The sequence below is a fragment of the Dermacentor andersoni genome, chromosome 3 (genome assembly GCF_023375885.2).
Source record: "Dermacentor andersoni chromosome 3, qqDerAnde1_hic_scaffold, whole genome shotgun sequence".
Lineage (NCBI taxonomy): Eukaryota > Metazoa > Arthropoda > Arachnida > Ixodida > Ixodidae > Dermacentor > Dermacentor andersoni.
Genome location: NC_092816.1, coordinates 6,364,597 through 6,391,113, shown reverse-complemented (window position 1 = coordinate 6,391,113; position 26,517 = coordinate 6,364,597). Strand labels below are relative to the sequence as shown.

The 26,517-nt window shown below is 50.8% G+C and overlaps 1 protein-coding gene across 1 annotated transcript in view; it reads left to right on the top strand.

The window, feature by feature from the left end:
* The first annotated feature begins 14,192 nt into the window (after positions 1 to 14,192).
* P32 (complement C1q binding protein P32) overlaps positions 14,193 to 26,517 on the top strand; it is a 33,861-nt gene continuing 21,536 nt past the window's right edge. Inside the window, exons 1-3 of the mRNA XM_050169788.3 lie at positions 14,193 to 14,542; positions 14,796 to 14,943; positions 17,680 to 17,776. Of these exons, the coding sequence (XP_050025745.1) occupies positions 14,332 to 14,542; positions 14,796 to 14,943; positions 17,680 to 17,776 (456 nt within the window). The 5' untranslated portion in view covers positions 14,193 to 14,331. The remainder of the gene's footprint in view (positions 14,543 to 14,795; positions 14,944 to 17,679; positions 17,777 to 26,517) is intronic.

Genomic DNA, 26,517 nt, shown 5'->3' with positions numbered 1-26,517 from the left:
TGCGTGTAGTAGTTAAGAGAGCCAATTTAAGGGCGGAGAAGAAGAAAGGAAAGAAAAGCAAAAACTGCCGCGCCGTGGTTTTAAAGCGCACCCGTGGTAGAGAAACGGAATGCGATATAAGCGTGCGTAGCCATGATACGCACACGACAAACTGCCTTAAAATATTTAGACTTGAGGGAAAGCTTCGGTAACAAACGATAGCACAGCAATCAGCACTCGAATATAATTCTAACCCTAATACTAATTGTAAATATTCATCTCATCTATGGGATCTAATGCGCGCGCTGTTGCTTTGTTCTGTGTGTAGTAGTTTAGAGAGCCAGTTTAAGGGCTTAGAAGAAGGAAGGAAAGGAAAGTCTCTGAAGCAAAATTACAGCGCCGTGGTTTTAAAGCGCACCCGTGGTAGAGAAACGGAAGGCGATATAAGCGTGCGTGGCCATGATACGCACACGACAAACTGCCTTAAAATATTTAGACTTGAGGGAAAGCTTCGTTAGCAAACGATAGCACGGCAATCAGCACTCGAATATAATTATAACCCTAATAATAATTGTAAATATTCATCTCCTCTAAGGGATCTAATGCGCGCGCTGTTGCTTTGTCTCTGCGTGTAGTAGTTGAGAGAGCCAGTTTAAGGGCGGAGAAGTGGGAAGGAAAGGAAAGTCTCTGAAGCAAACTTGCAGCGCCGTGGTTTTAAAGCGCAACCGTGGTAGAGAAACGGAAGGCGATATAAGCGTGCGTGGCCATGATACGCACACGACAAACTGCCTTAAAATATTTAGACTTGAGGGAAAGCCTCGTAAACAAACTATAACACGGCAATCAGCACTCGAATACGACGAGAGAAATTACTGAGACGTGGAAAATTCCCTTGAAAAAAATCTGGTTTGCGAGACAAATGCTTGTATGTATTGAACCTCTTAAAAGATGAAGGGGGGGAAATATGCGCTCACCGAGAGGGCATCGTCAGCACGAGACCACCTCAAGGCACCTTACAGAGATGTGGAGAGCTTCGCGGCCGGAACGAAGCCTCCCCTCTCCGCCGGCCAAGAGGGGAAAACGCGCTTTCCGATCGCTCAAGGTGGTGGTAAAAACTTTATTTAGTGAAGGCCAAAAAAGAAAGGAAATTAAGATGCCGCCGTTCCGTGGGTGGCCTTCAGGCTGCTGGTCGTGGCCACCAGATCATGCCTGGCGGCGACTTCCGCTGCCCAGATCGTTAGCCGTAGCTGGACATCCGGCTCCGAGCTGGCCAAAGCAGCCTCCCACAGCTGCGGACTAGATACATGCCAAGAGGCAGGGGGGGAGTGTTTAGGGCACGAATACAGAATATGAGCATAGTCTGCTCGTGGGTGACTGCAGAGCGTGCATTCAGGTGAAAAGGCACCGGGGTGAATAAGGGCAAGTCGGGCAGGAGAGAGGAAAGTGTGGGCCTGTAAATGGCGCCACATGCTCTGTTGGAGCTTAGACAGGGATTTGTGAGGGGGAGGGAGGGATAGGCGAGAGTTGCGGTAATGAAGGGTGATGTCATGGAAGGTGAGGAGGGAGTCACGCGTGTCCATCCCGGAGTGGAGGGGGCCAGCTCGGTCTGTCATCTCGCGAGCGATGGAATTTGCCGCCTCGTTGCCAGGGTGCCCCGCGTGAGCCGGAACCCAGAGGAGTTGGATACGACGAGAAGGGGGACGGGAGTGCTCAAGGATGCTGAGCGCGGAGGAGGAAATGCGACCCTTCGCAAAGTTGTGGACTGCAGCTTTGGAGTCGCTGAGTATGAAACGGGCTGGGGTAGTGGCAATGGCGAGCGCAATAGCTGCTTCCTCTGCGGCAGTGGAGGTGGGGGCAGGTATAGTGGCAACGGTCAGGGGAGAAAGTGTATGGGAAATGGTGGCAAGGGCGTAGGCGGGGTGGGAATTGTATGGCGCCGCATCGACATACACAGCGTTAGACTGCGTGCCGTATTGGCGCCAGAGGGTAGAGGCACGGGCAAAGCGGCGGGCGGCGTGATGCTCAGGGTGCATGTTCTTGGGAAGAGGGTTGACAGTGAGCATGGAAGATACAGAGGAGGGTAAGGGGTGGGTTACACAGACAGGGGACACAGGGGTCAAGCGGAGGGAAGAGAGAAGGGCTCTACCAGATGGGGTGCGAGAAAGGCGGTCGAGTTGTGCCGTGCGATGGGCCTCCACAAGCTCTGAAAGAGTATTGTGGACGCCCATTGCAAGCAGACGAGATGTGGGGGTGTAGGTGGGGAGCGCAAGGGCTGACTTGTAGGCTTGGCGGATGAGGCAGTTCACCTTGTCTTCCTCGGCGCGAGAGAGAAAGAGATAGGGGAGGGAGTAGATAAAGCGGCTGAGAACGAACGCCTGGACAAGACGGCGGAGGTCGTGCTCACGCATGCCGTGGTGCCGGTTAGCGACACGTCGAATAAGTCTGACGGTCTGGTGGACGGTGGTAGTTAGGCGGGAAAGGACGGCAGTGTGTTTGCCGTTGGATTGGAGAAGGAGACCCAGAATGCGGAGACAGGATACAGAAGGGACGGTGTGCGCGTCAATAATGATGCTAAGGGTGGGGGAAGAGGTGGGGGGCGTGCCTCGAGCCGGGAGGAGCAGAAGCTCCGACTTTGACGGGGAACAGGCCAGCCCGACTGCGCGAGCATGACCGGCAACCACGTCCGCACCCGCCTGGAGGACGGCCTCCATCTCTCCAATATTTCCGGTGGTTACCCAGAGGGTGATATCATCGGCGTAGAAAGCATGGGACAGGTTGGGAATGGCAGCGAGAGTGCGTGCCATGGGGAATAGAGTGATGTTAAAGAGAAGGGGGGAGAGGACAGAACCCTGGGGGGTGCCCTGATTTCCAAGAGTGAAATTTGGAGAAGTCAGAGGGCCGAATGAAATCTCAGCGGTGCGACGGGCAAGGAAAGCCGTGATATAACCGTGGATACGAGGACCCACGTTAAGGGTGGAAAGAGCATCTAGGATGGCGGAATGAAGGACGTTATCAAATGCTTTCGTCATGTCCAGTGCCAAGACCGCACGAGTGCGCTTGGCGTGAAGAGGGTGAAGAACTTCTTCGGAGAGCTGGAGCATGACGTCATGGGTAGAAAGGGAAGGGCGAAAGCCAAACATCGAATCGGGGTAAAGGTGGTTGTCTTCTAGAAAGTTCTGCAAGCGGTCGAGAACAACGTGCTGCAAGAGCTTACCGAGACAAGAGGTGAGGGAAATAGGGCGGAGATTTTGGATGTCTATTGGTTTGCCAGGTTTGGGGATGAAAGTTACCTTAGCGTGGGTCCACTCGGAAGGTAGAGTGCTTTCATGCCAATGTTTGTTAAAGAGGTCAGTGATGGCCTCGAGAGATGGGGTGTCCAGATTACGGAGGGCCTTGTTAGAGATTTGGTCGGCCCCCGGTGTGGAGGTGGTGCGGAGCTTATGCAGTGCGGCACGAACCTCACCCAGGGTGATGTCTGCGTCGAGCGCAGAATTAGGGTTGCCGGCGTAGGAAGGGAGAGAGGAAGGGGGGTTGGTGCAGAGATAGCGATCACGAAGAGCAAGAAGAAAGTCGGAATCAGAGAGTGGAGATGAGTGGAGGAGGCGCGTCACGTCCCTGCGGTGCGTGGCCTTGGAATGCGACGGGTCAAGGAGGACACGTAGGAGAACCCATGTATCCCTTAGCCCGAGGCTACCGGCCACGCGCTCGCAGGTCTGGCCCCACTGCTGTCTGGTGAGAGAGGAGCAGTGCTCCTCCATGTCCATTGCCAGGCGAGCAAGGCGGAGGCGCAGCGAGCGGTTGTGTTTCTGGGAAAGCCAGCGGCGGTGCAGGGAGTGATACGCCTCCCAGAGGTGCAGGAGGCGACTATCAGCCGTGTAGGAGTGAGGAGGGGTGGGGACGGTGGAGGTGGCGGAGGAAACATCCTGAAGCAAGTTAGTGGTCCACTGAGAAAGGTCTGAGATGGAGGTGGAGGCTTGTTGCCGCGACTGGCGGAAGCGATCCCAGTCCACCACCTGCACCAGACGCTTGTGGGAGGAAGATAGGGTTGGAAAGGAGAAAGAGACGGACAGGATATTGTGGTCGCTACCGAGAGAGACCCAGGTGTTCGTCCACACCGCGTCCGGGATATTTTTGCAGATGGAAAGGTCCGGATTAGTGTTGCGTTGTACGCTGGAGCCAATGCGGGTGGGTTCCGAGAAATCGTTAAGGACGCTCAACTGTTCGTTCTGCAAGAAGGTCCATAGTGCCAGGCCCTTCCTGCAGTTCTTGGGGTAGCCCCAACTTACGTGATGAGCGTTGAAATCCCCAAGAATTAGGAGCGCGTTCCGGCTCGCGCGTGAGATGGCGTTGCGGAGAAGGAGGAGGAGGGGAGCTGCAGGTGTGCGGGGAGGGCTGTATACATTAAGGACAAAGAGGCTGGTATCTTGCCGCCGCCGGGGAAGGAGTTCCAAGAAGAGGTGAGTGCACTCCGGAACGTCGAGCGGATGCTCGATTGCCATGTAGGCGCGATGAACTAGCGTGGCAACGTTCGGAGATGAAGGGGAAGCAGGGTGGAAAGCTGTGTAGCACCGTAGTTTTACTGGGGAGAAGGTTTCTTGAAGGGCGATGATAGCGGGGAGGTCGGTGGGAGGGATGTTCTGGAGGTGGAGCTGCAGCGTGTTCCGCTTTGCGCGGAACCCGCGGCAGTTCCACTGCCAGAAATTAAGGCGCGGGGGGTGTCTGGCCATCTTGAGGCCTGGGTGCCCCTGCTGTTGCAGGGTGTTTGGGAGATGAAGATGAGGCGAGGAGGGATGAGACATTAATGGTCATCTGGGCAAGATCGGCCTCGAGGGAACTCTGGCGGGCCTCAATTTTGGCCATGCGGTTGTTAATTTGAGCCATCCAGCTCTGCGTGTCCGTACGCAGAGCTGTAATGGCGGCCATGATGCGTCGTTCATGTGCCTCGAGAAACGAGGCCGTGTGGCGGACGACAGCCTCCATCTCCGGGGTGGCGGTAGGTTCGGTAGAGGAGCGCCTCTTATGTGGAGGGCTGCGGGAGGGAGAGGCGGCACGAGAAGAAGCGGCCGAAGATGTGGCGGACATAGGGGCGGGAGGTGGCGGCGGTGGGGTCTGGAGAGCGATGGGTTGTGAGGTTTGGTGAGGGGATGAGGTGGGGAGGTGGGGGCGCGCGAGCAGCGCCTGCAGCTGTTCTTTCAGTAGGGCAATCTCGTTGCTCTGGGCTGCGATTAGAGCTTTGAGCTTTTCTTTTTCGGGGTCGTGTGTGGGAGGCTGCGATCGCCAGCTCACCTGGGAAGCAGTTGATGGGTTGTCTTGCCCCGGTAGCGGTGGAAATGAGACGGAGCGGTGGCGGGGGCTGCGGTCCCGGCTTGATCGGGAGCTGGATCGTTGACGGGGACGCGATGAGCGGTTGTCTTTGGCGGATGGTGTCGACTGCGCTGAGTTGGATGGCGTTGACTTGGGACTGGATGCGAGTGGGGAGGGACCCCCCCTTTCGAAGCGGAGCTTACACGGGCGGGACCCCGTGACATGTGTGCCGCTGCACAAGATGCATTTAGGAGTGCATCTGCCCTGCTGATTGATACCTTTAAGCAAAAAGTGAATCCTTGTGAGGCAATAAAAACGTATAACAGAGGCTGTCAGGGTAGCAGAATGGTCTAGGCAAACAATCTTTGGCATTTCACCAATTCACTGCAATATCTCGGCCACAGCTTTGGCATGCAAGCGTGTTACACTGAATAAACGAGTGAGTTTGTTTTCAAGGGCATTGACAAGCTTATACAATGATTCTGAGGGATATAAAAGGCCCCCAAGGTCCCACTCTTTGGATGCCTCTGATGGAAGTTCTCCGGGGATATTGCCTTTATCAATAAGACATGCTGCTTTGCAGTCTTCACAATGTGTGGGCAAAACAAAGCACCAACGCTCCGTCTTCTTCTTCGCTGCCGACTGCATCTAGCCTTTGAATGACGAATGTCGCGAGGAACAATACAAAACAGGCGACGAGACCAACTAACAGCGGAGGCACGGAGGCGAAGGCCAACGCCGGAGTACCACGCCGTAATACCACGCCGCGAGCAGCAGCGCCACGTTCCCCCTGGTGGCATCGGTGCGCAAGGGGGTCACGCGCGCCCGAGGGAAAGCGCCGCCGGTATTCACAACTCCCCTTCTAGCCACCCTACCCCTGCGACTATCAGAATTTAATATGCTACCGCCGCAAGAAAAAAAAGCAACAAACTCGCTACGGCACGGTAGTGGAATTCGTAAACTGTTTCCGTTCCCGCGAATCCCTGAAGTGTGCGGTACCGCTTTTCGCTCGAAGCTTCGCGACCTATTGGCCTCGAGCTCCACCACTGGAAAAGTGGCGCCACCGTCAGCGTGACGTGCTATTAGGGATCACGTGGACATAGCGTCCTCGTCGGCTTCTTCGGGAGCGCCGAAGCGAGCTGAAAACGAGAGTTTAAATTCCCTCGTACGCTGCGGTCCTCATTTAGTGGCGAGATTTTCCCGCTTCGAGTGTCTCCTTTACAACGCTTGAAAGCACTAAAATAGGTAGTGGCTGCCTTTGAAGGCACGCAACATGGTAGGCTATAACAGCTGCTCGGTGCCGCAGTGCCGGACGTACGCAACGGAGCCCGGTGTCAGCCTTATTCACACGTAGCCACAGGACAAGAAGCTGCGTGAAGCTTGGCTCGCGAAACATAAAACCGGCAAACAGTCATCGGCTACAACTCGGGTATGCAGCAAGCACAGACGCGAGGAAGATTTCTGCTACGGCGCCGGGTCTGCGATGTTCGGAAAACGCACACTGAGACGCTCGCCCAAGTCCGCTGCCCGACTATGACGGTTTGGTTATGAACTTGTCGATGCTACAGATACTGGCAAGTTCACTGTAGTGGAAAGGGAGCGGTAAGAAGCACATTAAAAGAAAGCATGGCATGTGGTCATGGTTGTGTTATGAATTAATGCACTGGATTACAAAAAAGAAGCAGTGGGAAATCGCACGCTGAGAACACCAATAAACATACAGTGCGACGCAACTCGAGAAATAATATTGAAACGTCCAAGAATTTAGAAAAAAAAAAGATCGAATCGTTGAAGTCTCTACAATGAAATTATTTTTGAACAGCTCTGATAGTGCCCACGCAACAATGGCTGCTTGTATACAGTCAAACGCTCATATTCTGCGGCCTAGAGCTCATGGCACGGTGCGAAAACGCACACGCGGCGAAAGCGAAACAGTGCGCGGACAAGCATGCAGACGCGCAGTCCGTCGCTGCGAACCCGCGCGATCGCTGCATTGAGGCTTCATTCTATAGACAAGAACGGCACCGAGAGCGGCGCTGCTGCGCCGGCGTTGAGAGCGCCGCATGCGAAGCAAAATTCTTTTAGCGGGTGGTACCCCTCTCCCATCTCTCGTTCGCACCGCCTTGATTGCCTCCTGCACTGCGCGTGTTTGGGCACGTTTCGTGCCGCGCGCGGTGTGTGCCTACGGGTGTGCGCGTGGACATTTCATTCGAAGAGCGATGTGCAGTCTGTTTCACATTTAGGGGGAAACTCGGAGCGCATTGCATCGCGATGCGGCGAGCGCTTGAGTCAGGCGGCGGCAGCAGCTCGCGCAGGTGCTCGAGGGGCGGGATCTTGAACGGCGTCGTCTGCTACGGCGGCGCGCTCTGGCCGCACTGTCGGGAAACCGTCTACTGTCAGTTGCAGGGCGCCCATCTCATCGTTACTGCGTGAAATGAGCCGGTATTCTTTACTAAGCGTTGTGCGACGCCCAGTGATACGCCTCGAAGGTAAGTTCATCGCTGCAGGGCAGTCATAGACGACGTACTGATTCCATACATTCTTGACGGCCCGTTTCTGGAAGGCGACTATATATTCTAACGCGATAGGTCGCCGATCCACACTGCTCGCGTTGTGCAAGAACTGCTGGAAGAGCGCGCAGTCACTCTCTTGGGGTGGTCGCCTCAATCCGCGGGCGCCAACATCATTTAAAATGTCTGGGGCTCGTTGAAAGTATCGCTGCCGCACCATCCCCTCTATCAGTCGCCCGAAGATAGGCTTCGATCCACCATCGTCAGCGACTGAGACGTGCTGCGAATGAACACATCCCTGATCAAGTCATTCTACACTTCACTGCCTTCAGAGAGAGAGAGAGATAAAACTTTATTTTGTCCTTGATGGGGTTAAGGGGTAGCGGGGGTCCGGAGACTAACCCCCAATCCCCCCCTTCCTCAGACGGCGGCCAGTCCTTGCTTTCTGGCGGCGTCTTCGGCCATCCGGACGGCCCAGAGCTGCTCCTCTGGTTCAAGCTGAGCAGCAATGTTTCCCACTGCTCGGCCGTACTAATGATGTGTGTGTTAGTGCGGGAGGTGTTGGCGGGTGAGGCTTTGGGGCATTGCCAGATAATATGATAGAGGTCGGCGCGGGCCTTGCACGCTTTGCAGAGTGGTGAGTATGCATCGGGGTACATGTGGTTGTAAAGCACGGGGTTCGGAAAAGTTCGTGTCTGAAGGAGTCGCCAAGTGGTGGATTGAGACTTATTCAGTGTTTTGTGTGCTGGGGGGTAGCGTAACCGCTCTCTGCGGTAGTGCAGGAGAATTTCTCTCAACGTGACCATTCGGTCCCGCGCGTGACCGCGATGCAGAACAGAGGGCTGGTCGGGATCGGAAGACGCAGGAGAAGGATGATGCGCCCGGTGTGCGAGAGCTCGGGCGGCATCGTGGGCGGCTTCGTTTCCAGCCAGACCCGAGTGACGAGGGGCCCAGATGATCTGCACGCGGCGTTGCCTTGGGGGAGGAGTGCCAGAGAGAATTTTCTGCGCTTGGGGTGCTATGAGTCCTCTTGCGTAGTTACGAATGGCCGTTTTTGAATCGCTGATGATGCAGTGTGCATTGGTAGCCGCGTAGGCCAAAGCGATGGCCGTTTCTTCTCCTACTTCGGGTTGCGTGGCGAATATTGATGCGGCCGCGGAGAGGTGGTACTGCGAACCCGTGACTGCGACGACCGCCATGGCGTTTTGGTTGGGGTACTCTGCTGCGTCCACGTAGGTTACGTCAGCGGCTTGGTCGTAGCGCTTTTGTAGTTGTTTAGCTCTTTCTGCACGTCGCTCCGGATTGTGTTCAGGGTGCATATTGCGAGGTATGGGCGGGATAACTAGCTGATCACGAATGTTTGGAGGGATGGGTACTTTTGGTCCGAATTGGGGGGTGTAGGTTATACCTAGGGTGCCTATAATGTGCCTGCCCGTGGTGGAATTGGCAAGTCGTTCGTATTGGCTAATACGGTGCGCTTCAATAAGCTCGTCTATGGTGTTATGAATGCCTAGGGCGTCCAGTTTCTCGTTAGAGGTGGTGATGGGAAGATGTAGGGCTTGTTTATAGGCCCTCTTGATCATGGTATTGAGTTTGAGCTTGTCAGTTGCGTTGAGGCTAAGGTACGGGGCGACATAGGTGATCCTGCTCAGGGCGTAGGCGGTTACCAGGCGTATAAGGTTGCTTTCCTTCATGCCGTGATGTCGATTTCCGATGCGTGCAATGAGGCGAGTGGTTTGGTGTACATGTTTATCTAATCGCTTGAGTATCTCCGTGTTTCTGCCGTTTTGTTAGATGCGTAAGCCAAGCATACGAATGCTAGTTACTGTAGGTATGCGTTGCTGGTGCGCGTGAAGTTCTATCTCGGGTGGGTGAGGGTCTGTACGTCGACCTCCCCAATTAGGCTTGTACAGAAGGAGCTCCGATTTCTGTGGGGAACACGCCAGGCCGCGCGGTTCTACGTATGCAACGACCTCGTTGATGGCTTGCTGCAGCGTGTCTTGGATGTCCCCGTCGCTGCCCCCGGTGACCCACAGGGTGATATCGTCGGCGTAGAGGCTATGCTTGAGGTTGGGGATGCTAGCTAATGCAGGCGGTAGTCCGAGCAAGGCCACGTTAAACAGAAAAGGGGATAGAACCGATCCTTGCGGCGTGCCTTTGCTGCCGAAGTGAATAACTGGCGACTGCAACCCTCCGATGGTAATGGTGGCCGTGCGACCTGTAAGAAAATTCTTCACGTAGTTATATGTTCGATGTCCAACCTGGAGTTGTGCCGGTTGGTTCAGTATGGCCTCATGCGTGACGTTATCGAAGGCCTTGGTTAGGTCTAGCCCCAAGATGGCTCTGGTGTCCAGCCTGGAGCTTTTGTCGCCATCGATAATTTGGTGCTTGAGCTGAATCATGACATCTTGAGCAGAAAGTTTCGGGCGGAAGCCAACCATGGTATTGGGGAAGAGGTCGTTGTCGTTCATATGTCTGTGTAAGCGTGTGAGGATGACGTGCTTGAGGACCTTTCCGACACATGAAGTCAGGGAGATAGGGCGGAGGTTTTCGAGTAGGAGGCGCTTCCCGGGTTTGGGAATCATAATAATTTTGGCTACTTTCCATTGTGAGGGGAGGTTTCCAGTTTCCCAGTATGCGTTAAAATAAGTTGTGAGGGCTAGTATAGAATCCTCATCTAGGTTGCGAAGCATTTTATTAGTAATTCCATCAGGTCCCGGGGCTGAGTTAGGGCGGAGTGCGAGGATGGCTTCACGTATTTCTGCTGCTTCTATGGGCGCGTCCAGGTGGTCGTTATCGGTGCCTGTGTATGCTGGAGCGGGTGTAGTAGGTTGAGGTCCTATGTATCGGTCTATCAATTCTTGAAGAACTTGTGCGTCCGTGCCCGGATGGGTGTGAATAATTTTTTGCAAGTTGTGCTGTTGTGTGTTCTTGCTGTTAGCCGGATCAAGGAGGCAACGGAGGATATTCCACGTTTTGGGTAGGTTTGGTTGCCGCTCCATGCTGTCGCATGTGCTGTGCCAATTTTGACGAGTAAGTTGTTGTGCATAGTCTTCGATTTGAAGGTTGAGAGTACTAATACGTTTCCTGAGCGTTCGGTTGAGCTTGTTGTGTTTGTATCTGCGTTGCAGACTGGCGAGGGCTTCCCACATATGCAGTAACTTGCTATCTGCCTCCTGCAGATTGGCTTCTTCAGGCACCAATTTAGTGGCTTTGCTCGCGTCTCCCAGCAAGGATGCGACCCAATCTTCGAAAGGGGGTTGGGTACCCGAGAAAGAGGTGAGGGCTCTGGCCTGCCGGAAAGCGTCCCAGTTCGTTATGCGGAGTTGACGACCCTTAGGCTTTTGCGGGCCCGCTCGAACTGTTGTTTGGATTAAATAGTGGTCGCTGCCCAAGTTGTCTTGTGTGTTGATCCAGTCTGCTTGTGGAATTCGTTTTGCGAATGTCAAGTCCGGAGTAGTATCTCTGCTAACGCTGTTTCCCATACGAGTGGGAGAAGTTGGATCCGTGACAAGAGTAAGACCTAGATTCTGTCCGTCAAGCCATAGTTGCCTTCCCTTTCGGCGGTCTATTGGGTATCCCCATGCCCAGGATGAGCGCTGTCATCGCTGCCGCTGGGAACATGACGAGATACTAACCGAAGTTCCGAGCGTGACGTGTCCAATTCCCCGCCGGCGGGCAGGGTCTGTCTGGTGTAGTGATTGATTGTCGAGAAAAATCACTTACAGCTCATTGTCTTAACCTAAAACATTCCTTTAATCGTACCCGTTTGTTTCATCGTGTTCGACCCCCATAGTAATCATTGTTGAGTGCTTTGTTTTCCTTTCGAGTCAAACAAAGACTGAGCACGTTGCGCGCACATCTTGGTGCGTCTTGTCGCTGCTTATTACGGTAGCACACACAGTGAAGAAATATACGTGCGCGCGCTCAGTACCCCACCCTTTCGAAAGAACAAACGAAGCATGCTGTTAAAAGAAGTTTGTGGAACTCCATTATCGCTAATGCAGGCTCAGAGTTTGGCGCCGCACAACGTTTAGTAAACAATATCAGCTCAGCTCCCGCAGTGCCGCTGAAATCGGTACTCTGCCCCTGACAGTAGCACGCTTCCCGACAATGCGGCCAGCGCGGGCCACCGTAGCAGACGACGGAGATCACGACTCCGCCCCTCGAGCGTCTGCACCTGCTCGAGCTGCTGCCGCCGCACGACTCCATTGCTTGCCGCATCGCAATGCAATACTTTCCGAGTTTTCCCTTAAGTGTGAAACAGACTGTACATGCTTCTATTTGCCTTTAAGAAGATCGGTACGCTTGACGATTATTTTTATGGCTGCAATGCGGCAAAAGGGCAGCGTCTGCTTAAACATTTAAGTGACGCTGAGCAGGTAATTGGAAACGACATCGTATGTGCCGCCGGAAAAATCGTCAGCACATACGATGCGGCACATGCATACGGCACATACGAGCTAAAGTCATTTTTGCAGTTTCTCACAATATGTTTGCTACAAATCCGTGCTCTGATGGCGACAACGGATTTCCATCGACACTGTGCGGAAATAAACAAAATATATCGCTGCAAAGCACAAGTACGACATGCGCACACAACTTCAACTAGTACGTCCCCTACAATATGGAATAGAGGCAGCAATGTAGACAGCTTGGCCATTTTTTAACAGTGCTCAAGAGGCGGAAGTTGAAAGTATTAGTAATCATTCCCGCTTCAGCAATGCCGGCGCGACCAAGACGCGGGCGTGTATCGTCCAGTAACTCGATCGATCGGTGCAGTGGTGAAGCGGGAATGAACTCCGGTCATGTTCAATGCATCGTGCACATATTCAATTCCTATAGGCACGCGTGGACTTCGGCCACTGCTAGCGCATACAACAAAAGTGGTTTTCATTCTTGGGCAGCGCACACACAAACGAAACACGAGAAAGAAGACAGGACAAGCGCTCGTCGAACAACTGAACGTTTTTATATGAATAAAAGGATTATGTACCGAGTAATTCTTAAATTCATGTGGGTTACATATAAAAACCGTCATACAGTTAGGAGTGATCAATGAACGAGCTCGCTTCGTTTGCCAGTTGTTTACTTCGCTCGGCGCACCGCAGTAATCCATGTCTGTCGTCTGCTTTTTTCTTACCATTTTCTTGTGAATCGGCAGAATTTCACTGGTGGCATCAACCCTTTCATGTTTGCATTGCTGTCGTGACAGTTAACAACACAATAATAATTTCCGGTCATCCGAAGAGGCGCCGTCGCAAACAAGAAACGTTTCGCCCGCAGCGCGAACTGAACGCGGGCGCGATCGTGAAGGGAAGCGGCGGCGGAAACCTACCCCCGTTGGAGGTGAAATCGTTCCGCCAGGGGAGAAACGAGCGCTGGCGTCTAGGATGAAACTAAAACCCCTTAAACTTCGTAAAGTACTGCCACGCTTTGAAGAATGCCGCCTCCTCCTCGCGCGCTCTGGCCGAGGCCAACGCCGCGTCGTTATTGGCCTAATAGCATCACGTGGGCCCTCGCGCCATGCATCAGCGCCATTTTTGCTCGAGAAGCGTCTACGGAGTGGCGAGAAGCGCATGTTGGCGCCGTTGCTACGCTCGAGCAGTCTAGGTGGTGCCACGGTCGAGGAGGGAGCGTGAAAGGGAGGAGAAACGAGGAGGAGTGAAGGCGGAGGAGGAGAATGTCGCTACTTTACGAAGTTTAAGGGGTTTTAGGATGAACCTTGGCGTGCGGTCGTCTATTATGCTCCATCTAGTTATACAAACACTGTAAGAACATATTTCGCATAGTTTGCTCTCAGCGTTTACCTACCTTTCGCGCAAGAAGCCGGTACGTTTTCGGTTAGAGATAGCGTCTGTAAACGATTCTGTGCTTTCAGTTTGCCCAAAATTATTATTTAGACAGTGAAAAACTTCTCTCGTTTCGAAAGTGCTTACAGAAATGTCCGGGAGAGCTCGCGCGTGGTGTTTTCAGTGAGCGCTGACAGCAAAACCTATGAGGATCGAGCGCGCCGCGTGATCCCTCATACTACGCCAGCGAGGCTATAGTGCCTAGAATATTCTAGGCACTGTAGCGAGGCGCTTCCGATAGATGGCCATTTTCTTTCTCTATATGAGATGGCGACTCCGTAACTCCTCGCCGCCAACTTGGATAGGGTGGCTAGAATAGGGAAGCCACCCTAACTTGGATGTACCTTGGACGTTTTGTTACGACGGGTTGCGCAAAAAGAGATTGACGCAGTCGAACGAGAAAATTTATATACAAATAAAATTGCAAATAAAAATGCCTATCTTAGGCTACCAATTTTTTTCCTCTTTTTTGTGTTTGGCCACATTTGGGCTGCAATTTCTCTAACTTTGGGCAATGCCGCTTTGTCCGACCTGGCAACACTGCGGGAGCACGTTTTTCTGGCGTGGTCCGTAGTGCGTGGTTAGCTCGAACGTTGCTCTGTCTTGCTGCAGGTTTCTTTGGGGCTTTCGCTTTAGGCCTATCGGGACAGGTTTGTCTAGATTGCACCTAGAGCGTACCGTAAGTCATGGCAGTAAGCGTTATTGGATCCGTGACCCGAGTTTGTCTAAAACCGGCACGATACACTGTTGTTACAAGGGCGCTGAAACCTATAAGTGAGCCCGCCTACAAGTCCATGTCCAGCTCTACTCTGTCCCGCACACTGGCGTGCCGGCGCTTTGCAAGATCGAGCCCCGTGCGGCCGGCGGTCTGCAACTACAGCCAAGCAAGTACTAAAGGTGACTTGGCAGATGGTCATGTTCTCGTAGTGAAGCGGGTTCCTTTGTTCTCAGAAGCAGTGGATGTTTTGACCAACTAGAATCGTGACTGCACGCTCACTGTATCGTATCTACGATGCCTAGTCACTTTTTCTTTCCTAATACATTTAGCGTGTCATGTGCCAATACCGCCGTACACGTCCAAAGAATCGGCAAGAGAAAACCTGTGCTTTTCATCGTGTTAGCCCAAGGGACTATTCGTATTCCTTTGTAGGTGACCAGGAGCTTGCCGACTTTCTCGTGGAAGAAATCGAAGCCGAGAAGAAGGCAAGGAAGTCAACGCAGATTCCGAAGATCGAAGGATTTGACGTTAAAACAGAGGGATCCGAAGTTACCTTGACGCGATCCTTCAACCAGGAAACGTGAGTGTGCCCAGTATTTCGCGTATAAAGCAGGGTGTATCTCAACTGGTAGCGAAGCTTCCGTAGAAGCCCGCATGTCCAGAAAATGTGCTGTGTTGCAACCGTCGCCATGTGCGTGTTGGGGGGCGGGGGGTGGTCAGGGGTCTGCCTAGCGAGAGTTGATATTCTGCCAGCAGCCGGCACTTAGACACCGTTGGCTAGCCATGATCACGTTACTAAAGCTGGCAGAGTCGCTCGAGAAAAAAAGCGTCGATTTAGCGGTAAACGCGAGAGAAATGTCACACTTTGAGGTCTCGGATTCATGACTTAAGCCGCCTTCACCACACTATAAAGTGTTGTGCAGGAGCTCACGCAACACACGTCCCGCCTCTTTGAGGAGCAAAGTGCAACTGACAGTGGCCTGAAGCAGACCACCGTCAGTTGTACTGTATACATACATACATACGTAATACATACATATACACGCTCTTGTAAGCTCTCCTATCCTCTCTCTACCTCGTGACCGGCTTCCCACACGTCACATGCATACTTTTTTCCACTTCGACACTGCTAATGCCAACGCATTAAAGGCCGGTACTTTGCCGTTAATTGGTAACTGGCAAACAGAGGCCTCGGGAGAGCATCTGTGATTATAGCAAAATGGGCGACACAGGACTTCCAAGGTGCCCAGAACCATCAGGGAGATCAAAGCCGGGACACAATTCACCCATGGGTTGGGGTCTCACCGAGGCCTCCGTGTTCCGTCAGGTGTTCACATACTAAATCAGCTGTCCACCAGTCCTCGTCTCAGCTTTGGTGGCCATGGTGTCCATGAGGTGCTGCCAAAGTATACTAAATAATGACACATTGTTTACACTTAGTACTTGCACAAGGTCTCCCTTCCCTTGCAGTCTGACCAAAGTCAGCCATTGGGGAAGAAATGTCAGCAAAATTTCCCAAAGAACCCTGATGGCTGCCAGCAGAATATTCACTCTCAAAGAAAGAAGTGTGATGCCACATCAGAAATGTAAATGTGATTTCTTGCTCCTTGGCCCAAATGTGCAATGGTGCACCATTTTGACAGCAACACAAAGTGGCATTTTTCTTCACTCTTTAAAGAGTTTTCACCCTTTGGGGTCCCACAAGAATAATCGTCATCTGCCTTGCTTGCTTTTTCTTTCTTGATAATTCTGCGCCCACTACTTTCCTGTAGAGAGTGCTATGTCACGCTGACAATGTGCATGTCGTTCATGGCCTGAGCGTACCAAGCATGCAGCATTAAAGAAAGGGAAGACGTGCAAGACATATGACGATCATTTTTGTCAGACAAGGTAAGCCCCAGAGGGTGGAACACATATATAGGAATGTTCTCTTAGCTTGCAACTAGCATCAGCTTCACACACAAGCAAGCTCCAACTACATAGCGGGGACAACTTCCCATAACATGAGTAATAATGCAACATTTAAAAGGAGCTAGGCTCTGATTGTGCGGTATTGGCAATGTTCCATACATTGGTCACGATACAAGTTGCTTGGGTCATTACTATGACTATGCAAGATTCCACTAAATAACAAGCAGGGAAATGCCTACTTGTAACTTGCATTTCAAGGAACTAACTGGCAGCATTTTAGCTACCTTTGATGGGGGAGAAATGCAAGAACACCTGTGTACATATTTTTGTGTGCATGTTGAAGAGCCCCAGGTGGTCCAAATTATTCTAGAGTACCCAACTACAGCGTGCCTCATAATCAGATCACGGTTTTGGCACATAAAGCCATAATTTAAAAAAAAATTTCCGTCAGTTGCACAAACTAGGGGGCTATGCAACATTAATAAATACTGCACACTGCCATGCAGCAGTTGTGTTTGTGCATCCAACAGCTAGCAGGTAGAATCACGGTAACATATGGGCCTCTCACGAAAAACTGCGAACAGAATTACTGCACCAAGATTATTTGTGGGCTGTGTACAAAGCTGCAGGTTTTCCCCAAAAAGCTTCTCTTTCCAGTTCTCTGGGATTCACAAAATAATCTAATAACACTGCGCAGCACCCTGATGTTAAGGTATTTTTTCTTGCCATGAGATGTGCTGCCAATAAAATTGAATGCTCTTGAGTCAGCCATGCAACATACCAAAAGTTGTGGTTTTGGAATCCCTGATAGTGTTTTGAGGCTCTTTGTCATGAAATTTATGAAAAACTGAGAAATGCAATATGCTGCCATTTCTTTGAACAGGAGCAGAACATCTATTTGTAATCACTGATGTTCATTGTGAATGTTTGGTTTCTCAAGGTGGCGACATAGGTTAAATTGAACCGGAAATGTAGTCGGGAGCAATGCTTCTCCTATTTGTTTTGTGGCTGCCTCCGTTTCTGCAACAAGTAAGGCAGTCCAGGGTGCACCATGCAAGGGAAGTGAGTTTATTGTAGTAATTAGAATTACCTTACATTCTTTTTCTTAATCACTGGTGACTTGATATTATCATGTGGCAACAAACTGAAATGTGCCAATTTTGATAAAGCGATAAGCACCAAAAAGTCATTCTCCACCTCTTACAGTAAACAGGAAAATGAGTAGTGTAGTTAAAACCATGAAATGACCAGGGCAGTTAATTTGCATTGAGCTTGGTTCTGTTGTTAGTTTCCCCAAGACTCCTTCCTTCTGTGCTAAGGAGCCGTTCTTTCCATTGGTCACCAGCCTTGGGCCATCCACAAGAATCGTGTTTCTTGTCATTGTTCTCAAATGCTTGCCTTCCAGGATCACTGTTCGCCTAAATGTGAACCATTCTGTGGATGCAGAGGATGCAGCAGATGAATTTACTGCCAGCCAGGATAATGCACCTGAGCCAGGAGAGGTTGGTTGGTTTTTATATAGAGGCATGTTCACACCGAAGGCAGAGCGGGCAAGCGGAAAGCGGGCAAACCTCCTTGCCAGGCAGGTAAAAGCGGGTGGAAAACAAGGCGGCGAGCCCAATCGCTCGTGGACCGATTTGTTTCCACCCACCAGAGCTCTCTGCTTTCCCGCGGCCAATCAAAATGCCAGACGATGGTGGCGCGGTAACGACGCTCGCTCGTGCGCATTGAGGATGGACAACCGGTGCCACGAGATGGAGCCACGAAAACGCTAGATACTCGGCGGTGCAGGCTGCCAGGCAAGCCGTCCAGTCTCAACAGGCGTGTGCGCCTTGCCACTTTGAAAATCCGCTTGGCCGCTCTGCTTTCAGTGTGAATGTGCCTTATCTGTGTGTGATAGTATCTTGTGGCACACTAAAAAGGAAGCTTTACTGCAGGAGCTTCTAACTAAACACACGGGAACAGAAAAATTGTTTTTGTCAACTTCAACTGCACCAATCTTGATAAGGCTTGTTGAATTTAAAAGTAAAACTCTGCTGACTGCAAGGAGCGTTTTTTTTTACATGAATTTTTTGACAAATTGTTGAAAATTATAAAATTTTAGAAAAGTTGGGTACCAATTTTTTACCTTGTAAGTGAAAGGACGCCACGGGGATGTAAAGTGGGCTAGATTGATGTGTTATACATTGCTCTGAAATGTACCACTAATTTATCAGTGGAACTTTTGCAAAAGCTCTCATAAGCATTATAACACTTTCACATAAACTGTAAACTAAAGTCACAATTGTCAGCTTTACATACCTGCCAACCCTCCCGATTCACCCCGGAGACCCCAGATTTTTTACTGAACTTTCCGATTGTGCGATCAGTGTCTTATATCTCCCGAAAAGTGGTCTCAGTTCACGCAATAGTGGTTTTTCCCAAACTGGCACTGTGGAATCTACAGCCACATCATAATAGTCAGCATCAACAACAACGGCTGCACTAGCACCATCGGTATCATCGACTAAGCAGCCGACTACGGTGCCTAGTAAGCCGACCAAAGCCAGAGCCAATGTAGCTCTTGCATTTCATGCATGCCTTCCTCCATGGTGCATCTTGTTTCTGCTGTTTGTGTTACAGTGGCTAGAATGGGCTATTCTAGCCACTGTACTTGTGTGTATGATTAGTGTTGGCTAGGCCGTCTGTGTGCGTTGCACTGTGTAAAGTTAGAATCCTCATGTGCTTGATGCCATGGCACTATCAAAGCCCAAGGTATTTGCATAAGTGTTTGCGATCTTATACTTCTGAATTTCCGTGCTTTTTGACATCAAGAAAAGGAGAACATTTTGCATCTTGTACAACGTGTGGATGCGACGTCAGCGTGCCTTACGGTGTCAAAGGCGACTTGAAACTGCACGTTTCCACGGCGAAGCATCAAAGCTATGTTCGCACTGCTGAGCAGCAAGGCAACATAGTGAACTTTCTCCTGAACAAGTGCGACGACAGTGTTATACATGTGGAGTGCCTGTTTATGGCATTCCTCGTCGAACGCAACCTACCCCTTAGTGTCAGCGACTACGTTGGGCCTGTTCTACGGAAACTATTTCCGAAATGCGACGAGGCGAAGCGCAATGATGTGGACGCAACTCTGAAGAATGGGGAGGTGGCCAACCGGAAATTTATTTCGCAAGCATCGCTCTCGAGTCTTCGTTTCTTTATTCAGAGTTTTCCTCAGCTGCTGCCCCAAGATTCCAATGAATCTGCTGAAGACGCTTTAGCTGCTCTCGAAGCTGAGTTTGCTACACTACAGGTGCACAGTCTTCCAGAGGACATTCTGAATGAAGAGAGGTGGGACGAACAGTGGTCTATGGTTGGAAAAACGAAAACCCCGATGGAAAACGTGCTTGACTGAGTTGTTAAGGTGATCCTTTATTTACTCGTGATATCGCATAGCAACGCAGAGTGTGAGAGGATTTTTAGCACTGTGTGAAAAACTAGGACTGAGTTCCTCTGATCAATGTTCAACACAACCATCCAACACCTGCTGCTAGTGAAGGGCTGTCAGTCTGGACCATGTTTTGAGCAAAGCTACTCTGACAAATTTTTGAACTGAACAAAGTCTGCTACTGCAAGATCCTGCAAAAGGGCTTATCGAACACTCACTTGCAACTCTACGGATCACATTGAGACGCGAAGATATCGATGTCACAACCGAGTTCACAGCTCGTCGCCACTGTAGACGGTAGTCAATAATGACGCCCAAAAAGCACTTGTGTTTCAATTGTCGAAGGCAAGATTGATCAAGGTCTATCTTCAGCCGCGCATACCTTCTTGCTCTACCTGGAAACATGATGAAGCCAGATTTTTCCACCGAGAGTCAACCCAACACCTTGAAGGTAATTTTGAACTGAAAGTAATGCCTGTCGAGCTATCAGAGCTAAACGCCTGTGTTGATATCCGGTTAACCAAAGGCAAATGTCGTCCGCGTTTATCGACATATGGACATGCCTGCAATGTTTTTGCACTTCAGCGGAAGACCAGCCATTACAACGTTAAAGAGCATTGGGGAAAGAACACTTCCCTGAGGTGCACCTCGTGATACCGCCCTTTCGGTGCTTGTGGTACTTCCTAACCGCACTTGAATTTTACGATCACTGATAAATGAGTGAATGAATCGCAGAAGATAGCCCTGTATGCCCATGGCCTGCAAACTATTTAGTATTGAGCTCTGAAGGACGCTATCATAAGCCTTTGATACGTCTAGGAAAATAACTAGTGTTGAAAGGCCAAAAGCTCTATGATGTTCAATATGGCTTATCAAGTCCAAGACGCTATCTTGCGCGCTTAAACCTGTTCGGAATCCAGTCGTGCATGTTGGTAGAGCCCTTCTATCTTCGAGCCACCAAGATAAACGCTTACTTGCCAGCTTCTCCATGAGCTTAGCCACGCACGACGTCAGTGATACAGGACAATACGAGGCCAAGTCTGTCATTTCTTTGCCGGGCTTCAGCACTGGGACAACACAAGCCACCTTCCATGAAGGAGGAATGTCGCCAGTCTCCCACACTCGATTGGGATAGCTTAGGAGCATCTTCCGGTGTTCCAGAGGTAGGTTCTGCATCATCTGGTTGGTGATGCCATCAGGACCTGGTGCACATCGACGCCGCAGGCTGCTGAGTGCTGTCTGTAGCTCTGGAAGTGTAAACGAGGCTTCCACCACAGACATAGATGTTGCAGGCCGAGCGCAGGGATGAATTCCTGAACTTGCACTTACAAATGCATCTGCAAATTCCTCTGCCAAGCACACGAGAGGTTTCTGCTTGCGCAGTGCAAGCGCTTCGAAAGGTTTACTAGGACGAGAATCACCAGCAAGACTGCCAATGACTCGCCAAATTCTCATCATTGGTGAGCAAACCGTCAAGCTAGCGCAGAAGGACGCCCACTGCGACCTACAGAGCTTGTTCGTATAGCGTCTAATGGCAGAGTTAAGCCTATTGAAGGTCGTCTTCAAGGATCTGTCGTCCTTCTTCTGCATCAGTTGTCGCTCCGCCCTTCTGCACGCTGCGCAAAGGTTCCCGAGTTTAAAATCCGAAGTCGGAAAATGATTAGGCAACTTGACCGCTGTGGTAGCAGCCATCTTACCAGAAATCATTTTGTCTATCACATCACCAGAAACACATGCAAGTTGCTCCCTGTATTTGTCCCAATTAACAACATGGCTAATTTTAGAGTCGCGCATATGGAAGTCGGCAGCAAACACAAAAATTGGATAGTGATCACTTCACATGTGGTCAGGTGCAGTTGACCACTTCACACGGACGTCAGATGAATGCAAGGGTAGGTCTATAGATGTGGCTGAGGCTGGAGGCCGGAAGAAAGCGGTACTTCCGTCATTGCCCACGCACAAGTCCAAACTATCGATAACTTCTACAAGCTTGCATCCGCGGGAATCTGTGTTCCTGTCACCCCAGACGGAGTGAAGGGCGTTGAAGTCCCCACAGATAATTCGGGGCGCTGCGCAACGGTCACAAAGCTGCTGGAGAAACAAGTCCATTGCTACCTTCTTCCGCGGAGACACGTATACGGATGCAATAGAAAGAGTTCGGAAGCCATGACGTATCCTCACAGCCGCTACCTCAATACTATCGGTGCAAAGATCGGTGACGTTCAAAGCCACATGAGGAATCTCTCTTCGTATGTAAAGGGCGGCACTTCCCGCAGGAAATGACTTTATGCTGCAATTCTTATGGGCGACATATCCAGTCAGAGATCTCCCGCTTGGTAGGCCAGCCTCCGAGAGGGCCAATACTGGAACACACGTATCTTTCAGAAATAATTTAAGTTCTGCTAATCTACTTATAATCCCAGCACAGTTGCATTGCATAATAAACGGCACTTTTTGGTGATTTTTAGTTGCACGAGGTTGAAGAAGACTAGCCATATTATAAGGTAAAGGTCGCTGCGAAGGTGGTAATCATGTACTCAAAGGAAAGAACGAGCTGTAGAAAGTTCTTTAGGGTGCCAGTCTGCATTGCCTGAACATATGAACGCAGGACTTCAAACAAAACTCGCAGAAGGTCGGACAGGTCCTGATTTTTGAGCTCCTTATTACGCTGTACGCACGCCTCACAACTTCAACAAAAGTTGCGGACTGGAACCCACTCTTGGCCACTGGAGCTGGTTTCTTTATCTATTTTAAGGCGAGGGAATGTCCTCCATGTTGTCTAGTCTGGCTGTGATCTGGTCGCTGAGAAACTTGGACACTTTTTGCTGCAGCAGATCGAACAACCGACTCACCCACAGAGGACTTTGCCGTCTTGCTAGGCTCAGGTTGCTCACTGACGTTGCTTGTTACCACGCTACAAACTTCCGACTCTAACGCAGGGAACTCAACTTCCGAATCTAACGCTGGGAACTCGTCACTTCCAGGTATCCGCTTCTCAGTAGGTTGTGGTTTGGGACCACTAATGAAAAACACTCGGCGGTGTAAGGCGCTTACACGGAAGGGGCAGCCACCGAAACTTGCTGGATGGTCACCACCACAATTAGCGCAAGCAAAATCTGCCTTGCAGGCTTTGTAATCGTAGGTGCCACCGCATCGTTTGCAACGTTGATCTTTGATGCAAACTTTTGCTGCATGCCCAAAGCGTTGGCACCTAAAGCATCGGGGAGGAGGTTCAACGAATCCTTTGACTGCATGCTTGGTAAAACCGAGGTCAATTTTTTCGCGGCGCTCGGTGTTGGGAGCAAACGTTATCACAACAGAGTTAGTAGGTTTCGCTGCCCATTCTTTTTCTTGAGTCTCCACCCGGCGCATCAGACGTTTCACGTGCAGAACACCTTGCGGTTTCAAGTAGTCCAGAAGGTCGCTTTCCGAATACCATACTGGTACTCCCCTAATAACACATGTGTTAGTCATGTAGGAGTGGGGCAGCCGGGCTTTAACTCTTATGTCACCAATCTGAGAGCACCGGAGAAGAATGTCAACTTGCTCTTCCGTTGCGATATCTGAATAAAGAGCACCTTGTGTTGTGAAGCGGCTGCGAATCGGGGCAGATCCCAGCAGTACTTTTAATGGCTTCGAAGAGCCTGATAGGGTTCCGCTCTCTCAAATCAACACCTTTCTCTGTTGGCAAAACTACCACTGGGATTCCGACCGTTCTTTGCTTCCGATGACTCACCACCTTGAAGTCGTCGCTATCTACTTCCGCCATATCAGCCACTTCCTCGTCAGGGTCAACGATAGTTTTGTCGTCCCCACTGAGCGATGATGACGCACTAGACTGCTTATCGTCCCTGATGTCTGGCAGCTCCACACCTTGCGACGCCATGGCCGCCTCTGCCACGCTGGCTTCCTTTGGATGGCGCTGTCCCTTTAACCCTTTCGCTGTCACGGACGTACCGGTACGTCGTCGCGCTTCCCCCCCACGGTGTCACTGACGTACCGGTACGTTCTCTATCGTGCGTTCAAAATTTCGCGCCTGAGCGCAAAGCTGGCGCTCCTGAATTGGCCACGCCATCTGTTGACTCTTTCTACAAGTTCGTATATTCTGCCCGACCTGTGTTAACCCATGTATTGAAGAGTACAGGGCGACTGCCACTCCCCACTTTCTCTTTGGTGAGTGGCGCGGTGGCTCCGCGTTCGCTGGATCATGCGTCGCGCGCGTGTGGTTATGGGTTCAAGGGTTGTTCTGCCATCTCCACTGGTTTGAAGGTTTTTATTTTTCTTCTGTTGGTGTGTCTTCTATGCCGCGTCAAGTTCAGGCGCACGTGCCGTTGCCTCTCCGAAAAGAGTGACTCGATTGCTGCTTTCACTCTCTCGCCAAACCCTCGCTTCCGACTTGCAGCAGTAAACGTAAAGCCCTTCGAACTTTGTTTAGCCTTTTTCCATCTCCCTCTGTCTTCTTGATCACGCAACGTCCCATTTCTCTCCGTTGTGCGGGCGACTTGAAAGCGCATCCTCCCAGCGCGCGGTTACTTTCGGATGGCTGAGCGCGCGGGACCTTCGTCTGCTCATTGGTGCGGTGGCTCAATTCCGATTTAGAATACGAGCCGAGCTCGGATTCGGACTCGGACAGAGTCGCATGCGAGGAAGAGGGTTCCGCATCGTCAGATTCGGATGTTGAACGGATTTTATAGTCAGACTGATGATGATGATGATGTTTACTAACAGCAGCTGCAGAACACTGAAATGTGCATATAGCATTGACTACGTTATTTGTATACCAATCATAATCAAAAATAAATTGCTATGTTCATTCCCTGTTATGCTCGTTCCCTGAAACCAAGCCGACACTGGGGGTGCGTCATGGCCAGAAAGGTCCGACAGCGAAAGGGTTAAAGATGCCGGAGCAGCCGTACCCTTCCCATAGGGACAGTACCGCCTTAAAGATGCGGCCGTCTTCCAAGGATATAGATAACTCGCTTAATGAATAGCAAAACCTATGCAAAAATTACAGAGCTGAGGTGACAACAGATCGAACAGTGTCTTCTTCCTCTCCTGACTGCACACGCGGATGATCGCATTCCACGCAGGGCCCCTGCACTGCACTCTGAAAACAGTTGCGCCCTCTGGGTTGTGTATTTGCCACAGAACAATAATCATCATCTGTCTAGCCCGCATTTCCTTTCTTTAACGCTGCAAGCCCGGTATTTCCAAGTCAGGAACGGCATGCACGTTACCAGCATGACGGGCTCAAACCAGACGAAACAAGGACAGACAAGGCGTAAGTTTGCCAGCGCGCGCTCACTCTTGGGCGCTCCTGGCTAGACGCCTTGGCAAGCTTTGCTTTGGATGCACAATTTTGATGTGGCTACTATCCATTGGTCAAGCTAGTGAAGGACAAAGCTAGTTCACACCAAATAGCACAGCCAGACTGGAGCACATGACTGCAAGCGCACACTCTAGCCCTGTTGTGCATTTGCATGTAGCTGCATTCGCAGTGTAGCGTAGATACCATGGCTGCTTATGTGCCGCGACATGCGCACTCACTGCAGCTTGCTGAAAACAACAGCCTGCTCTGAACGCTGTGGGTGGCATAAGTCAAGGCTTCAGTGCCAACATTTGACAAACAGGTCGTCTGCTTCCCAAGATGCTCATCCTCAAGGTGTGTCGCCATCATGGTCGAAGTTCGTTATGTTAGGAATCCTTAGCCAGTGTGCGAGCTGCTGGCCTGCTTGCAGGAGCAAACATGAAAGTGAAGTTTATTCTACCCTTGGAAATTGTGTGATTGTCATAGGGATAAGTGTGAAAGGAAATGTGCTAGTGCTACTCATGTCACTCAGTGCTAGAATGTCTGTGTGTAGCAATCTAGTGCACTAGCACAGTAAAGGGGTGAAATACTGTAAACTCAACCATATGCCGAGGGATAGCCTCTGGGTATGGCGTGTCGAGGCACCAAAATAGCAAGTACTGGTGGCATCTGAACATCCAAAATGAAATTTGAACTGTGTGCCATGGTGACGTACAGTAGGTGGAACGTTGTGGGCCCCGCTCTGCCATAGCCTTTGCAATGCAATGCATTGAATAAGGACCGGGAGCACCGAGAAGGGGATCTTCGATTGCCAATATCTCCACTTCTGCACATACTTTTTGCTGCAAAGTATTTCTGGAATAGTCTAGTTTAATATTAAATGCATTTCTCGACTTCGATAAGAACTAGTTCATGACCCCTTTCGAAATATTTTTTGTCATAAACTGTGCTGTCTGCCATTATGTGGCAGAATGGTTAACATAAGTAATGGTTGCTGTCATGGCAAGATTTCGGGATACAGTAAAAGCTCGTTAATTCACTACTCGTTAATTCGAAATTTCGGATAATTCGAATTAGTTGCCGCGGTCCGTCCCACAATGTATTGAAAGCAATATGTGACACATCCCGCTAATTCACACTGAAATCCGCACCGCCACCGATAATTCGAACTCCGCATCACCGTGGATGGGGAGAGTGCTAGTGCGCGGGAGCACGCTGGCGTCGCCGCGCGGGTCGCGCAGCTTTTGCTTTTTCGATCAGCGGCAAGGACGATAACACCCTTGCCGCGCGCCATGTTCTTTGCGTACGAGCGTGCGAGGGTTAACGAATTAACGAGCTTTTACTGTACCTTGTACATTTACTGCCAATGTTTTTTTTTTTTTTTTTTAAGGCTGGACTAGAAACTTGTGCTGATGAAAATTAAACAAAAATAGTAAAAAAAGCAGCAAGTTAGACAATCATAGGCCTATTGTGAATTGCGCATCGACAAATTTTTGCTCTTTTCGTGG